This window comes from Onychomys torridus, chromosome 16 (assembly GCF_903995425.1).
Source record: "Onychomys torridus chromosome 16, mOncTor1.1, whole genome shotgun sequence".
In the NCBI taxonomy this organism is placed as follows: Eukaryota; Metazoa; Chordata; class Mammalia; order Rodentia; family Cricetidae; genus Onychomys; species Onychomys torridus.
Window position 1 is genome coordinate 24,416,313 of NC_050458.1, and position 17,448 is coordinate 24,433,760.

The 17,448-nt window shown below is 45.9% G+C and overlaps 1 protein-coding gene across 1 annotated transcript in view; it reads right to left on the reverse strand.

Moving 5' to 3' along the window:
- Window positions 1–4,728: 4,728 nt before the first annotated feature.
- Window positions 4,729–17,448, reverse strand: part of Anxa13 (annexin A13) — a 31,167-nt gene continuing 18,447 nt past the window's right edge. Inside the window, exons 7-11 of the mRNA XM_036208370.1 lie at window positions 17,312–17,380; window positions 16,233–16,334; window positions 11,750–11,825; window positions 7,809–7,921; window positions 4,729–5,119 (exon numbers count right to left, since the gene is read on the reverse strand). Of these exons, the coding sequence (XP_036064263.1) occupies window positions 5,000–5,119; window positions 7,809–7,921; window positions 11,750–11,825; window positions 16,233–16,334; window positions 17,312–17,380 (480 nt within the window). The 3' untranslated portion in view covers window positions 4,729–4,999. The remainder of the gene's footprint in view (window positions 5,120–7,808; window positions 7,922–11,749; window positions 11,826–16,232; window positions 16,335–17,311; window positions 17,381–17,448) is intronic.

Consider the following 17,448-nt stretch of genomic DNA (forward strand, 5'->3'; position numbering starts at 1 on the left):
ACCCACCAACAGGTTTTTGCAGAGAGAACAGGTCAATAGCTGTTCTGACAAATAGATTAATAGGATTGAATGAGAAGAACATGTATTCAGTTCACACTGGTGTTTGACAAACACGTGAACACAATACTTGTGTGGAAATGATTTTGCTTTTATGGTTCTTCTTTTCTTTTTTCCTGGCCCAACCTTTTCAAGAGACTGGTTCTAATTTGAACTGGTTCAGTAGGATTTGAAAAACAACAACACTGATATTGTTTTCAGGGCAGTAAAAAAATTAATACTTGGGTCGGGTTTGGAGTTCAGTTAATTAGTGTCCATTTTGGTTGGTGAGTCACATTATCCTGGTCCACATTTCTCCTCCCTGGGAGAAGTGATTCAAAATCAGTTCTTGTCTTCTAGTTCAGAGCCTAAAAATGCCTCACGTTTCTTTCATCTTGAGCTGTCTATATTCTAAGCAGTCCTAGTGTGCCACTCGTTAGATACCCCCAAATCACTAACCGGAAGTGACCCTAAGCCCACCGAAGCTGACAGTGGCTGGTACTTTAATGTATTGGTGGCCCATACACACCATTCTCATTTGGGTGCTCACAGAACAGATGCTTCCTCCCAGCTGTGGGTCTCTTTTGCTGGGAAGAGGCCCAGGCCCCTCCAGAAACTCTGTAAACTTTCTGGGAGTCGGCCCTAATTTGAGTTTCCTTGATTTCTTTGTTTTGGACTTCTTCCTCTCATTCCCCTCTTCTTCTGTGTGGAATCGTCATTGGCTGAACATGTTTTGAACTCAGAGAGTTGGTTGCTTTAAAAAAGAAGGTATCAGAATCTTTATTTTAGTTACAAAGAAGCCATGGAATGTTCTCTTCAGAGCCTAAGATACAATCCCTTAGGCATATGAGGATGGAAGTCTGAGGACCATTCAGCAATGGTCCTTTCTGTTACACACTCAACAAAGTTGCTGATATCCACAAGTAAAATAGTGTGTCATACATTTAATTAATGCAAATGAAATTTATTTATGCAAATTAAATTATCTGTGTATGTGCACATGTATGTCGGTATATAGAATGTTGATGTGTTTCTCCAGAGTCCATATACTAGAGTCTTGGTCTGCAGTGTGGATCGATGACCTGTTGGGATTTTGAGAAGGTGCCTAGTGGGTTGGATCACAGGGGATTGTCTTGTAAGGACTAAGGCTTCTCATTCTCATAAGGAGTCCAGAGTGACCAGATTGCTGTAAGCTAACCTGGCATCTCCCACTTCTTGGCTCACGCATGCACACATGCACACACACACCCTTCCTATATGTTCTTGGATTCCTTTCTGTGTCTCCTCCATGTTGTGATACAACCCCATGGCACTTACTGGGCTCCAACAGAGTACTGTCTGATCATAAAATTGAGATTTCTAGATTGTAGATTAAGTAAGAGGAAATCCTGCCACATGGGATGGAAAGACAGTCAGTGGCCACTGCTGGACACTGTGATTTTTCACGATTCTTACAACTTACTCTAGAAATTTCCCACCTGCTCTCTCGCCCTGTTGTGCTGTTTTCTAGATGTCAGCCTTCACCTCCTAACCAGAACCATGTGGCACTGAGGATAGCTGAAGACACTGTATGGACTCATTTCATACAAACACAAGTGGATTTTGATCTATGCCTACATGTGTATTGTGTATTTGCATGTGTAGAGCCTGAGCATTGAGCATCATTGTCTGAAATGTGTGGGGGGACATTTGTAAGTACCCAGCAGTAAGACCTGATCCGCAGCATCTACCAGTCCCCACACTGTAAATACCACAGCTTGTTTCAAGATGCTGATGTGATGTCATGGAATGTGAGTTGGGGACAATAAGCTACAGTACATTAACCTCTGGAAGTCCCACGTCTCAAACACAGTGGATGAAATGTGAGAGGTAGGCATGCATGGAAGGACTGCTTGGGACCTGCAGAGAGAAATCTGGACAGTAGGGGCTAATGTCCCCAGAGCTTCTGATGAGTCTTCTTAGTTTTGGGGGGTGGCCATCTGCTTGATTTGCCTGGGCCAGACCACCCGCTCAAATTGCTTACCCACAATGCCCCAAGAATCTCACTGGGGTAAGTAGCAGCATAGAATGTCATCAGAATCTGAAGCAGAACGTCCTGGGAAAATGCATTCTGGGCTAACACAGGCATGGTGCAGTGTGCTATCCTCTTGTAACCTTGGAAGTGGGCTCAGGTGTATTCCCCAGGGTCTTGAATGTTGGGGTGGCAGGAGGTAGCATTCCTCTGGTGGCCCAGGAGGAATGGCGGGGTGGGGAAAGGCCTGCCCAGTGGAGGCCAAGACAGAATGTTCTCTTCTCTTTCTTTTTCTTTTTTCTTTTCTTCTTTTTTTTTTTAACATCCTCTCTGTCCACGGCCCCAGGTAGCTCCTCTCCTCCAACACTGAGGACACAGCAGCAAGAATGAGGCAGGGTCTAGGTAGAACAGGAGTATGCAAAAGAAAGAGAGAATTCCTTTAGGTGGCCAGGGTACCAGAGGCTAGGGTGTGGGTGGCATTCCTTGGACAGAGCTGATAATCTTCACTTAGTCAGTGGAGTGACTCTTCTGTGGTCACAGGAACGGACACTTGGATGCTTCTTCATTTGGCCAAACCACGAACAAAAAATGCTTGTGAGCTGGTGGAGTGGGGGAGGGGCACAGGCCTTAGGGTCAGAAGGACTGGGGTGAAATTCCAGCCCTAACTCCGCCCTTGGATGACTGTGAGCAAATGACCTTGCTTTTCTGTCTTATTCATACTGATTCTGTGGAACACCTCTCTGTTCTGTATGCAATTCCTGCCGATTCTGACTGGGGCTCTTCTCAATCCACTCTTTTGTTTCTCTGTCCTGATACCTAAGAACTGATGGCTTTGTTTCTGTTTGGGGCCAAGTAGATTCAGTATGTTATGTTACTAGATTTGGTCCTGGAAAGTAACTTTGTATATGTAAAATCTCAGCTTTGACATGACTGTTAGGAAGGTATCAGTGTTTACTTCTTGTTTCATGGGTCACCATTTTCTAAGTACTAAAAGGACATTCTACCATATGATATCTATCCTCACACTGAATGTTTGGGCTATTTGCTATAATGCTACTCAGGTGATTCCCAAAGGTCCAGACCTGATCATGTATTTTGCACATGTAGACATCGCCTATGACTGGCAGTGTTCAAAAGATAAAGTCCTACCTTGGGGGAACATCCATTTCTCCTGGAGTCAACATAAAAACTCAGCAACCTTCCTGTAGCCTTGCCAGCCTGTCCTTTTCAAACAGACATCTGTCCGCTAAGGCTCCTTGGCCTTTCAATCCGTTAGAGACCACACTCATGAAGAAACTGTCCGTGGGTCCTCAGCTAGGGATGGGGCTTGTGTGCTGTTCCCCCATCTCTGCTGGAATGTTGAGTGCCTTGATCGTTCACGTGCAGACCTTATGCAGTTAACCACAGCTGCTGTGAGTTCAGGAGTACAACAATTTTAACTCACATTCAAAAGACACTGTTTTCCCACAATGGCTCCTTTCTATCTCCTTGTCTGGGATGTTCCCTGAGCCTTGACTGAAGGATGTCTGACACAGATGTCCTGTTTATGTCTGAGTGTTCCACAGATACTTATTTATTCTCTGCATTTGATCCATCTGCCTCTCTTAGTGTTCTTACAATATTCTGTGTACAGATGGAGGCATCTCTTTTCAGTACTGGTTTGGAAATATACCGCGTAAGAAACAGCCCATATCTTCTTACCTTTGGTTCAGTGGAGCCCACCACAGTGAGTGGAAGATAGAAGATAAGCAGGTGAAGGACAACTGGTTCATTCTCACACACATCCTTCAGGTTACTTTTCTGCAAAACACAGTCAGTAGCACGATCTCCGCAGTCATCCAGTTTGGGATAAGAATCCTAATTCTGTTGCTTACAAATGGGCTTTAGCTGGCTTATTTAACATCTTAGTTTCTTCAAGTCATATATGGAAGTCACACTAACCTCATAGGCTTATGGATTAAGAATGAAATTGTGGTACTTAGCAGTGCCAGGCACAGATCTCATCCAGTGGAGGACAGCTGTGATGGTTTGCCCAAGGTGTCTAGGTTACCTTGACAGCCTATGCTTGGCCCCGTGAGGCTATAAGACCAGCATCTTGGAACAGAGACTCTATTATCACAGAATTAATCCACCTGAGAAGCAGGGCATTGACTGTGATCCTCTGGGCACTTTGCTTAGTATTTGTATTAGTAACTGTATTTGAAGATCAAAGGAAGACTCAAGCGGGCCCTGTGTCTTGAGAAGCAAGGAAACCCAACTGAACCAGGAGCAGTCAGTGCGTTTTACTTCTAGCATTGCACATAGGCGGGTCTTCTCTTTCCTCGATGCTGGCCTTGACTGCCATCCCTGGTGACTGTTAGTCAATGTCACTGTTTGCAATCCCCCAGTACATTTGAATTTCACAAACTATATTTCCCGGGCAAGAGCTGAAGCCCATCAAGCCAGTTTGGAAAAGCAGCGGATGGAGGCGCAAACAATGACTGTAATCAACAGAAAGACTTTGACCGAATACACAGAAGGGAGATGAACAAACTGTTTAATCTTGTCTTTACTCCACTTTAGCCATTTGATCTCTGCTTTGGCTCGATACATTTGGGAGGCATATAATTTTCTAAACATTTTATTATAAACGTTCAGGGTTTTTATCACCAACCACTGATTTCGTATGTGCTTAGAAAGCATTCACTTATAGTGCTACAGGAAGATTGAGAGGCAGTTTAGGTGCTTGCTAAGCCAGCATTCAAGGTGAACTGCTGGAGGATTTGGAGGATGCTACTGTTGACTTCAACAGCTTGGCCTTGGGGCGCCTTACGCTGCCTGCCGAGGACACAAACCAGGAGGTGAAGTAGTGAAGCGTTTTGTGTAAAAGCCCCCATTTGTGCATTTGATGTGTTATGTCGAAGGATCCTGATGACGTGGCCTTTCCCCGAATTCCTGTCTCTCTGGTTTAGCTCAGTGCAAAAGAGCCACCAGCAGCTTCTGGAAGTCCCCAGAGGTGTCTGAGCGAACCATGTCTGAGAGAGACTTCTGATACTTCTCCTGGAACTTGGCTTTTATCCCCTGAAGGTCTACCTGTAGGAATAACGACAACAGCGTGGGTAACAACACTGGTGGTGTGGTTGTTGTGAAGGGCAGGCACTCTCCTGAGCCAGCTCGCTCATTTATTGTCACTTGAAACAGCCCTCAGGGGCTGAGCTGGCATTACTTACATCTTGAGGATAAGAAAAGCAAAGCCCACTTCAGCTTCCTGAAGGTAGAAGTGCCCCAAGTGCATTCCATTGCAATTTTATCTATCGAAGCTAAAATTTAAATTGCATATATTCTCATGTGTTACAAAATAGTTTGCTTTTGAATTTTTCATAGGTATTTGAGAAGGAGTTATTCTTGGGTAGCAGAGCTATACACCTGCAGGTAGGAGGTGGGCCCCATTTGCTGGCAGTATTTGGTAGAAGGGTAAGAAGATTTTCCAGATGGAGATTTGAAATTAAGCATTGCAGGCGGGAGAGATGGCTCAGCAGTTACGAGCACTGGCTGCTCTTCTAAAGGGCCCAGGTTTGTTTCCCAGCAGCCACATGGTGACTCACAACTATCTATAGCTCCAGTTCCAAGGAATCCTATGCCTTCTTCTGGCTTCCCTGAGCGTCAGGAAGGATAATAGTTCCAGTTGGCATGTTTCAGGCCAATCACCGTTTGTAGGGCTTATTTTGAATCTAATTCGTAGAAAGCTTACGACCCCAGGGCCTGACAGGAGGAAAATACTCCAAAGACTGCTGTTTCAGACTCCTTCAGCTATAAAAGCGGAGCTACACTAGGAAAAAACAAAACAAAACAAAGTTTTGTTTGCCGTGTTTGGGTTTCGGTTTGAACTCTGCCTTACACTCCAGACCTAGGGACAGAGACAACCACCTGGGTCCCTTCTCTTGCTCCAGTGAGAGGCCGGGCTGAGACAGAGAGAAGAAGGAAAGCTAGGTGAGGGCCAGGGAGAAAGGTGTTGTTTGAAGAGAATGCTGATCGCCAGTGAGAGACTGCTGGAGAGCAGATGCTGTGAGTGACCCTGCTGCCCTGCTTGGGTGTCCTCTGCCTGGCTGGATGCCCAGTCCTGCAGGAAGGGTAGGATGGGTGGAGTACAGGATTGGGGCAGCTGGCATTTTGTTTTAGTGCATATGGAAGATTAGCAGATCCCCTAAACATATATGTGTCTGGGCCTGAAGCATTCCAAAGAAACTGGCCCCAGGTGGATATTACCCACACTCACATGGGGTCTGTTCTGAGATGGGGTTGAACATCCCATGGTGTATATGCAAGTGAGCCTAGAATACACCGACAAGCCTTCTGCTGGAATCCAGTCTCTCCAAGGGGCTATAGAACCCTGCTTCTCAAGACTTCACTGCAACTTCGGTTAGGGGCTGAGAGTTGGAGAGATAAAGAAGGCAAGGCCCCTGAAGACAGACAGCCAGCCAGCCAGCCAGCCAGCCAGACACACACACACACACACACACACACACACACACAGAGAGAGAGAGAGAGAGAGAGAGAGAGACAGAGACAGAGACAGAGACAGAGAGAGAGACAGAGACAGAGACAGAGAGACAGAGAGAGAACAGAGGAGAGAGAGAGAACAGAGGAGAGAGTGCAAACTCCAGAGGAGGGACAGAGAGGTGGCTCACAGGAGTAAGGGGGTGGGGGTGGGTGGAGGGCATGGAGGAGGAAGAGGGGGAGGCAAAATTCCAGAAACAGAAATAAAAAGGAAAGAACTGCCTTACTGTGGAGCTATATTTAAAAACAACGTCAGATGTTAAGTGTTTGTCAAAAGACGTGGATCAGAATTTGGGCTGGTACCTCTCCCTCTCCGCTGAACATTTTTTTTTTAAAGATGTCTGTGGTTTTCAGCTCTTTGGCTCCCTTCATTCTCCAAGGTTCCTTCCACAGCTGTGACGCCCCTGTCGCTTCCCCTTTATTTCACATCCCCTCCTGACCACAGTCCGACAGCCCAAGGCATTCATTGTCAAGCCTGGTGGCTGCTTCCAGCTTCTGGCTACATCTTCCCCTCTCTTTCTGACACTTACATTCTTCTCTGAGATGGGGGCAAACTGGTCCTTAGGGAGTAAAGAAGCCCGTTCCTTTTATATGTAAGGCATTCATATGCATGTGGTGCATAAACAGAGAGTATTATCTCTGCTGTTAAATTTGGGGGTGGGGGAGAGATGGTAATTAGACACAAGTCTGTCTAAAATCGCCCTTTGAGAGGGCCAGGACTGAGAAAAAGACCAAGAAACTGTTCTATTGTTTTGTCTTTCTCTGAGAAATGGCACTTCTAAGGTGTGCTCTGTTAAATAAAAGCACTGAGGACATCACTTGCGTATTGTCTCTGTCTTGCTGAATGATGACCCCTTCCCCTGTCTCTGGTTTGTCTTCCTAAAATAGAGCAGGGCGTAGCTGTGCTACCTTGGAACAACTCCACCAGTTCCCCTTTGCACAGCGCCACCAGCCCTCTGGAGCCACAGATGGCAAAAATAGAAGCAAATCTTATTATTGTATTTTAATAAAAAGGAGAGAACTGAAGCAGAGTCAAACATGTCCTGCATATTCTGGGAAGGGAAGGGCTGTCTTTGTCTTACATTTTTGATAAGTAGTCCCATCATCAAACATCAGCATCAGCATCAGCATCAGCATCAGCACCATTATTACCATGTGATTTGCCAATTACATTAACTGGGGAAAAGACACTGAAGTCCCCTTTTTGGAGTCCAGTGTATCTTACCTCAGCCCTGGTCACAATAATGCGAATTAGTGTCTCCTCGTCTGTCCCCATACCCTTCATGGCCTTGTACAGTAGTTCAGCAAAGTAGCCCTCCAGGTCCTGGGCACATCTCACTGGGAGGGAGGGAAAAGAGGATGTGAAATGTTCTTGTGGTTTGTCCAACAACCCAGGGACCCTGCATAGGCACAGAGTGTCCCGGCTGTCTGTGGGCCTTCTGGACTTGACAGGCAGAGGTTTGGAAGGATCTGACTTTATATTATTGTAAAATGAGATCTAGAAGGTTCCCTGGGTCAGTGTAGCATGGCCTTCCAACCAGAGCTGAGTCAAATCCACTGCAGGATGAGGAGAATGACTTCTATTCCCTGCAAGCTCTGGGAAAGCAGAGTGGCCCACCTCACACTCATACTGTGGAGGTCTGGAGTCTCACTCATGGGCTCACTCATGTGCTACACAGAGGAACCTCTGGGGCTAAAGCAGGGCTCTGTGGGAAACACAGCTTGGCCAGCAGCCTTCCACAATAGAACCTCATATCTAGAAGGTTTGCTCAGCTGGACCGCGCCCTGCTTTCTGTGTTCAGCAACCTCTACACCCTTTGCTTTCCTTACTGCATTTGTTTGAGCATCCTTTGTATTATCACCTGCAGGTCCCCAGCATCTTTCATCTGGTCCGTGGGATAAAGATGTTTGTCCCTACTACTAAAGATCCCCTCTTTATTTTCGGCTGTGCACTCCTTTCTGGTCCTCCCTGGCCTGCCAACCTTGCTCTATTTGCAAACTGATGAGGCTTAGTGTTCACTCATCAACCAGGCAATAGGGTGAACCTCCACACTGCAGGTAAGTGTGTGTTGGCTAGTTTTATGTCAACTTGACACAGGCTGGTGTCATCTGAGAGGAGGGAGCCTCAATTAAGAAAGTGCCTCCATAAGATTGGGTTGTAGGCAAGCTTGTGGGGCATTTTTTAAAATTAGTAATTGATGTGGGAGGGTCCAATCCATTGTGGGCAGTGCCATCCCTGGGCTGGAGGTCCCATAGGATGGGAAAGCAGGCTGAGCAAGCCAGGGGAAGCAAGCCAGTAAGCAACACCCCTCCATAGCCTCTGCGTTAGCTCCTGCCTCCAGGTTCCTGCCTTGTTTGAGTTCCTGTTCTGACTTCCTTCAGTGATGAGCAGCAATATGTGGAAGTGGAGTTCCTGTCCTGATCCCTTCAATGATGGACTGTAATGTGGGAGTGTAAGCCAAATAAACCCTTTCCTCCCCAAGGTGCTTTGGTTGTGGGATTTCATCACAGCAATAGAAACCCTAACTAAAGCAGTAAGGAAGCATTTCTCACCCCTCCTCCCAGGCTCATAGGCACCCTCCACTACAAACACTTAAGAAGAACAAACCACTTACTCCTTAGGTTGGTGACATTTTCCTAGAAAGCTTACCAGTATTTAGGTTGTTTAAAATTAGTTTTCTGGGTTTTTTTGTTGTTATTGTTTTGTTTTTGTTTTTGTTTTGAGACGGGTTTTGGTCTATAGCCTAGGCTAGCCTCAAATTCAAGAATCCTCGTGCCTCAGATACGAGTTACAATGCTAGAATTACAGCAATTTTCCAATGTTAGTGATATTAATAAATTCAGTATAAGCCTGGAATGTGAGCCTTGATCTGTACTGGAGCAGTGATTTCATTTCCTAAGTCTCTACCTGTGTGGCTGATGTTTCTGTGCAAGAGAGAGGAGCAGAACCTAGGTCGGAAGCTAATTTCTTTTTTTTCTCAGTCCATACAGCAGCCACCTAAATTTCAGTGGAAAACTGGAGGACCAGGTGTTTGTTCTCTTTATCCTAAGAACAACTCCCAAATTCCTGGTTTGAGGTGGGTGGGAAGCCCGGTGATACTCTGACAAGTGCATACTTGAGACTCACTGTGGTCTCCAGGTTATTGGAGCTGCTGGCATCCACAAAGTTTTTCTATGCTACACAGCACTGATGGATGTCCAAAGGTCATCTCTCTGTTAGTAGCAAGTAGCAGGAATCCCTCAAAAGGTTGGGCCATGACAGCTAGGGAATATTGGTAATAAAACTGTTTGTTTATGTGGAGTGGAAACAGTGACAGCCGTGGGTCTCTGTACTTTGATCCTCTTGCTTTCAAAGAGTGGGCCTTTGCACACTGAGCACAAAACCATCACGGGGAGCTTGCGACTGGCTTTCCAGGCTCCATCCCATTTCTGGTTTCTCTGTGGTAAACCTGGGGTGGGGTCCAGGAAACTTTCCTCAAAGGGGATTTTGAAGTGTACATGGTGGTGATCACGGGATCTCAGCCGCTAAAGATTCGAGTGGTCAAGTGATGTCTTTGCAAGGTAAGTGGAGTAGCGTTGGGGATGTTGAGAATACACAATCACAAAGCCGTATGCTTTGTGAGGTAAATGTGCCAGATCTTCTCTAATCTCTTTTTCTTTTGGAACCACAAGTCTATCAGTTCCTGTGGTTCACAGCGCCCAACTCCAGGGCCTGGCTTTTTCCTTCCTCTTCACTATCCTTAGTGTCTGTTTTCTGTCCTTCTTCACTGTTACTTAATATATTTGTGTGTGTCCTTTGTGGACATTTAGCTCCTCACAAGCAAGAACTGGGTGTTTTATGCCTCTGATCCCACACTGAGAACAATTCAGGAAAGTGCTGTTCCTGAATGGTGGTGGCACTGGTATCTTCTGACTGTACTCTGGAATCTTTCTGGTTCTCATGCCACAAGTTCAGGAAAGGTCTGGACCCTCGGAACTAGTCATCACTAACTGATGACTAGCATTCTATCCATTTGGGAGATCCTTCATGAAGCCCAATGGACAGCTGTGCTCACAGGGCTCAGGTGTGTTCAGCATGGGGCATGAGTAGTGTGGGTAACATTTGGAGTCCTGTACATCAGATTAATGTTTGCTAATCTGAATGTAAAATGAGCATAGTGGGAAAAAGTCAACTGTTGACATTGTTTAAAATAAGACACATACCCCACCCCAAAAATGACCCAAACTCCACAAAGGGGTTTGGCAGTGGGAGCACATTTTTTGGGTTCCAGGGCTACTAGTTTGGTTCTTCTTTTGGGGGACACGTCTCTCCATTCTTGTGCCATTTGGGATGGTTCCCTGGACTCCCTACCACAGCAATGTGGACAATGGACAGCGTCTTCATTCCAGGACTTGTAGAAAAGAAAACGGAGCATGCCAGACATGGCCGCATGCCCATCTCTCTGCTATTTCCTGCCTTTGGGCAACACCTGAAGAGTAGGTCCTGGGGTTGGCTTGGCATGGCCAAGATCTAGCCCCTCTGCCACCTCTGTTTCTAAACAGACCTCATTCTTTGAGAACACTGAAGGGAATCCAGTGGAAAAAGGAAACCCTCTGGCCACTAGACATGTGCAAAAACTTGTCCACAGGTCCTATCTATGGGTACTTTTCAGTGTGTGTCATATAAATTGTCATCATACTGCTACCTGAGCTTGAATACTAGTTCCGGGCTTTGACAGATGCTTTCAGAGACCCACACTCTCAGTACAACCAACCATGGGAGATGCTGTGATGGACCACCTAGATGCTCTCTTTAGGATCAAGCATTAGTGCCAGGGGTGCTTGCTGACTGCTAACAGCTGGGTCCCTTCTCAGAAGTCACCTTCCAAGCAAGAGAATTGACTGCTCAATGTTGCTAATGGTCCTGCAGATACAGACTGTGTCCAATGACTGACTGGTGTACAGTCATTAACAGAGTGCAGAGACTTGGCTCCTTGCCTCACTCTGGACACCCCACCTTCAGAGCTCCCTGGAGAACAAAACTGCAGCCATCGTGTCCACCTTCTGCTGTGCCCCATGCTGCTTAGATGTGCTGCTTCCACAATGGCTCCTGTAAGGAGACCGCTATCTCTCAGCATGGTTCCAGGGATCCCACCCTGGGGCATCACTCCTCTGATTTTACCTTACCTATAGTTAAATAGGCCTTCTTCAAGTCTCCCGATGTCTCTTCTTCGATGGCTTCTTCCATGGCTTTGCCAATGAGCTGGAAAGACAAACAAAACCCAGCTTTTACTCCAGAGTTGCTCTGGCCTCAGCATCCTTCAGGTTCCTTTAGGAGAAGTGCTGCACTGTTCCAGATTTAGTGCTGTGCCCTAAGGGTGCTTATCCTGCCTCTTGAATTGCAAAGTAGGACGGTTGCCCCACCCCATTCAAGGGCAGGGGCTCTCTCTGCTGAGGAGTTGACCAAGTTGACCCCAGCCAATGCCATTTCTTCAGCTTCCATTTTCTTACCTGTAAAATTAGAGAGTAGAGGGATCATGGATGCATACTACCACAATATTTTTTTTGTGTGTGTGTGCCTGTGTGTGTTTATGAGAGAGAGGAGAGAGATAGGGGAACACATCCATTCACAGACAATGTGTGCAGAGGCCAGTGGAGGATGACTGACGCCTTATTTGAATCTCTCCACCTTATTCCTTTGAGACAGAGTCTCTTACTGAACATAGGGTTAGGTTGGTAGGCAGGAAGCCCAGGCGATCCTTCTGTCTCTCCTCCTACCCTCACCATAACTCTGAGGTTACAGGTACTTGTGGCCACTCCTGGTGGCTTTTTAAGTGGGTATGAGACTCAAACTCAGGTAGGTTCTCGTGATTGCCCATCAAGAGCTCTTTGTTATCTATTGAGCTATATCCCCAGCCTGCCACAATAATTCTTTACATGATATAGCATTATGTTTTCTATCTTTCCCATTGCAAGTTCCTGGGGGAAGCTGTGGTTGAAAGCTCTGGCCTGGGTCTCCTTCTCACCTGTCTTGGGACTGGAGACTCAGTCACTCACAGTTTGGGTAAAGGAAGGGGAGACTCTGAAGTTCATGATGAAACTTGATCTAATAGTTCATAACAGAATGGGGCTTCAAGGGCTGGAAGCCAGGGGCTGACCACATCAAAATGCCACTTTCCTTTACTGCTGGGTGATTGCTAATGTTCTTATACATTCACTACTGGCTCACGTCGCTTGGCACAGTATTACACATTAGGTTTCTTTCCAAATATTTACAGAAACTAAAGTTAAAGTAAATTGTGCCTGTCCTTAACACAAATACTGCGGGGCCAAGCTCAGAGAAGGCAAATAGAGAGAAAGGAATATGCTCTGCTGGGTTCGAGGGCTTTTGTCTCTTTCTTAGAAACTGTCTTTTGAAGACAGGACACAATTGATCCTAAAAATAATTGAGACATTTGAGTACACACTGATAGATTTGGGGGTTTTTACTGGAAAAACAAAAGCAAACCAAACATTCTTTGTGATGTAAGGACAGTATTTGTGTGTGTGTGGTTGGGGGAGAGATTTAACAAAGCTCTTCCCACCGTTCACCTATCTAGAGGTCTTTTGTGACGCAGAGGACACCGGATCAGAAGGGGACAGGAGCTTTGAGCTCTCCTCCCTGAGCTGCTGTGGCCCCTTGGGTTTGATGTGGGAGTCAGTGCTTTGGAGGGATGACTATCACTTTCCCGGAAACTGGGCTCTTATTGTGAAGACCGAGATTGTATTTCATGAGGATGTTTTGTTCACACAGGTCTGGGTTTAAAAAGCAAAAAAAAAAAAAAAAAAAGAAAAGAAAAAAGAAAAAAACCCACATTAAGCCACTTTTTGTTTCTATTGTTAGGACGGAAACAGAATGGTGGCTTTCAATTTTCTGTAGACTCTCAGCCTCCAGAGCGGACAAAAGTGGAGGAGGGCAGTTTTAAAGAGGTGGGAGGTGGGTTTCTTACCTGAGTTCTAGGCGTCAATGCCACACTCTGACCTCTAGGGGAGTCTTCTTCGTGTACCTCTAGGGGGCGATGTTTACACAATGTCTTTCTTCCTGCCTCACCCCATATTTGCTGCTCCCTAGGTAGGGATCTGTATGGACTCCATGAACACAGTCTTTAAGACAGTAGGCTGGTCCATGCGATTGGGACCCTCCTTTGCAAGCTTTTCATATCAGTTCTTGGAATACATGGTTCATAAGTTGCTCTTTTGATGAATTTAGGTTTTCTGATCTTAGGACCAAAGCAGTCTCAGGTAGATAAATGGGCGACAGTGTCTGTGTGGAGCTTACAGGAAGAGTGGAGGACACATGTTCTTCTTTTCAAATGTGTTTCCCCAAATTGACAGCATGCCAGCAGTGAAAGGTTCAAAGCCTCTTGCGTGGACTTAGAGATATATATGTGACAACGCTGTTTAGTGAGCTATGTAACACAGAGGCCGCAAGGCTGTGCTGTGGGCGTGTGCATGTACTGTTCTTACTGATGCCTGCTTGCAGAACTCACTGTGGCTCTCTAACTGTGTAAGTCTTTTGTGCTTACTAAAACCAGGACCGTGATCATTTTGCACAGTGTGGCGGTTTGAGAGGCTCTGTTGCTTGATCTGGAATTGTGGAAAGAGTCAGAAGTTAAGACTCAGGCTTAAAGGGGGTGGCAAAGGGTAAACCCCTGAGCTGTAGTGCCAAAGATTAAATCCACCTCTACTCCAGGACAGCACACTACATAACACTCCAGTGGTCACACGCTAGTATCTGTGTGCTTTTGGCCAGTGACTTATCAAAACCTTCCAGGGCCTGGTTTCTAACAGCAGGGTAAGCTCTTAAAGAAAAATAGCAGTAATTTCATCAATACTCCAGCAACACTTTGGGAGTCGATCTAGAGCTACTTTCCTATAAATGATCAAGAAATCAGACGATTCTCTACTCTGTCCGTTGTCACTGTTGGCTACAAAGGGAAACAACTAGCAATTGCTGGTGTTTATTGAACACCGACCATGTGCCAGGCACTAAGTGCTCTTGTTCATTCATTCATCCCTTACGAATCCTAATCCTACCTAATACAATCTAAATCCTGTAGGTAGTATTAACTCTATTTTACAACCGGGGAAACCAAGGCACAGAGCTCCAATAAGCCTAGAGCCGACTTCTCAAACCTCAGCATGTGTCAGATTCAAGACCCGGACCCAAGGAAATGTGGTTCAGTAGGACCAAAGAGAGGACTGGGAATTTTTATTTTAGTGGGTTCTCGAAGGATAACTGTTTATCGCTGTTTGGGGATGAACTTTGTGGTAATGGTCTAGATCCTAGTCGCTTGTTTTTAGTAGTTTATTGAGGTAGTCACTAGTTCATGGAGAGAAAGAGAGAGAGACAGAGAGACAGAGACAGAGAGGCAGAGAGAGATAGAGAGATTCTATAGTGATCTCTAATGTCAGCCATCCTCAGAAACTCCATCTGTGGCTCTTGTGACATGGAAAGAGGACATAGATCGCATATAAGTCCTCCAGCTCAGTGGCCACGGGCTTCAGGCATGGAGAATGGGGAGGATGGGGTCAGCTGCCTTTGATCATGACACTGGGCACGATTTGAAAGCAGGAGGCCCTTAATGCTGACGTACAGTAAGGCTACAATCCCAAAGCTTTGTCTTTTCATCTGGGGCCGCACACACGCAAGGCTATTTTGAGTGAGGAGCAGCCAGCTACGACCGGCCAAGGTAGAGCTCAGCTGGGGAGTCCTGGAGTCCTCATCCACTTTCTGCTACTGACTTGCTGTGTGGTCCTGATAAGTTACAGATGGCTCCTTGCTCTGCAGACTGGCCTTGTCCAGCCGTTGTGGGCCACCATCAAATAGCTGTTCAGCCCATGTGATAGTTCTGATATTGTGAAATTGAAATCAAGTGCAGAGCACAGAAATGTTTCTGAAGAGGTGAAAGCATTCCCCAGAAACAAAACAGAAGACAGAAGAAATCTGAAACATCCTGTAGCCTTTTTGCAAATTAAAGAAATTTTCTCTCAGAAAAGGACTTATCACTAAGTACCTTGGAACAGCCAGCTTGTTTTGTTGGCTCATGGTGATCATGAGATTAAAAACATAATTTATGCATGTTTTTCTAAGGAGCCTTTTTCTGAGGTATAGCACATCAGTCCTGTGAGGCCGACGGTAAATTGTAATCGTAAAAATCAAAGCAAACACTTGTATGCTTGCCACATGCCAGATCTGGTCCTGAGCCTGCATCTGATCCCACACTTCAGATGACTCTGTGGGGATGATGATGCCCACGGTCTCTGTCTCACAAAAGAGGAGGGGGGGGTTAGTTGGTGGCTATTGGTAGATCCAGGATTTGCACCTGGATGCTCAGAGTCTGGAGCTTTGCTCCTAAACATGCTGTTTTCCTGCTGCCCTAGCTCTGCTGTAACCCGGAGTATCCCAACCTCAGCTCCACAGTCGGGGCTTGTCAGTTCTGCACAGTTGAGCTGTTCTGTGTGTGTTTAGCAGTACCCTGGGCCTTCTTTCTCCTACCATTGAGAACCACTGATGTAAACGACCCCCATCTCCAACGCTCAGTCCTACATCCCAGAGTCTGGCTTCCTTTAGAAATAGCTCAGGACCGTGTCAGAAGGAGCCCTTGAGCCTTGGGGCTTCACTACTTACGATCTGATATGCTTGAAAGGTAGCACGCAACTGCTTGAAGCTCCTCTTGGCCAGGACCTCATTGAAGGCGAGCTCGTCGGTACCCCAGCGGCCTTCCCCTGCCTGAAGGGCCAAGTGCAAACAGTGTGAAAAGAAACCATGTGAGAAGACTGGACAGATATTGCTGCTGACACTGGGCAGGCAAGCACTTACGTATAATGTAATGGAGAATGCTACCACTGTCATGTCACATACAATGGCTATGTCTCCTGACGGTCGGAATGCCACTTGGTGGTTAAACACCCTTGAATCTGTAGTTAGGTTGTTCTCAATATATCAGAAACTGCTTTTGCTATTGCTACACACGCACGCCAGCCAACTAAAGGCCTGTGTCCTCAAAAGCCCCTGACATTATTACAATACCACTTACATTGTGGTTTTCACTCTCTACCTTTTCTAGAGGTTCATGAGAAGAAATACCCTAAAACAGAGATCTGGTCCATCATGATATGAGAGAGAAACGTTACTATCTCATCCCACGAGTGCGCCACCCATCTTGTAAATACTCAACAAAACACCCTGAAAACCTGCAAAGCAGACCCCACTTGGGGTATTCTATTTTAGGGGAATGCCAGTCCAATCTCTCTTTGGGGTATTTGCTTTATTAATAAACTTCTGCATACACTATCTATGCCTTGCAGCCGGATTCTTTTCTTTAGGAAGGCAAGAACCAAGAGATGCCCTCATAAGACTGTGAGCATACAGGCCTCACATACAGGTAAGTACAAAACATGCAGGCCATAGAAGTCGAGTGGTAGATGAATACTTAAAGCTTCCTGCCCGCAGTACAGGTGACATATCTGCCTGTATTGTTATCTATTCCATCCTGTGTCCCCAGATGGATCACAGGTGGTTAACTCAGAGTATAAGAACGGGAACAAGTCTTTATAATATGATCTAGGCAGATTATAGCATATATTCACTTATCAAAGAACATATTTTATTCTGAAGTAACTCTTATTAAGAAATGCCTGTTAAAACAATGCCAATGAGTGAAAAACCAAAAGAATGTGTGGAGCCAGGTGTACACAAACACTTACATCATACAAGTCTTTGGCATCCTGACCAGCCAGATCTTTGTCCACAGTATCGTCTTCATCTCGACTGGCCTGCAAAGATGGATGTATTGCCATTAACTCAAGTACCTGCTTGACCACAGAAAAGCCGATGAGCCCTG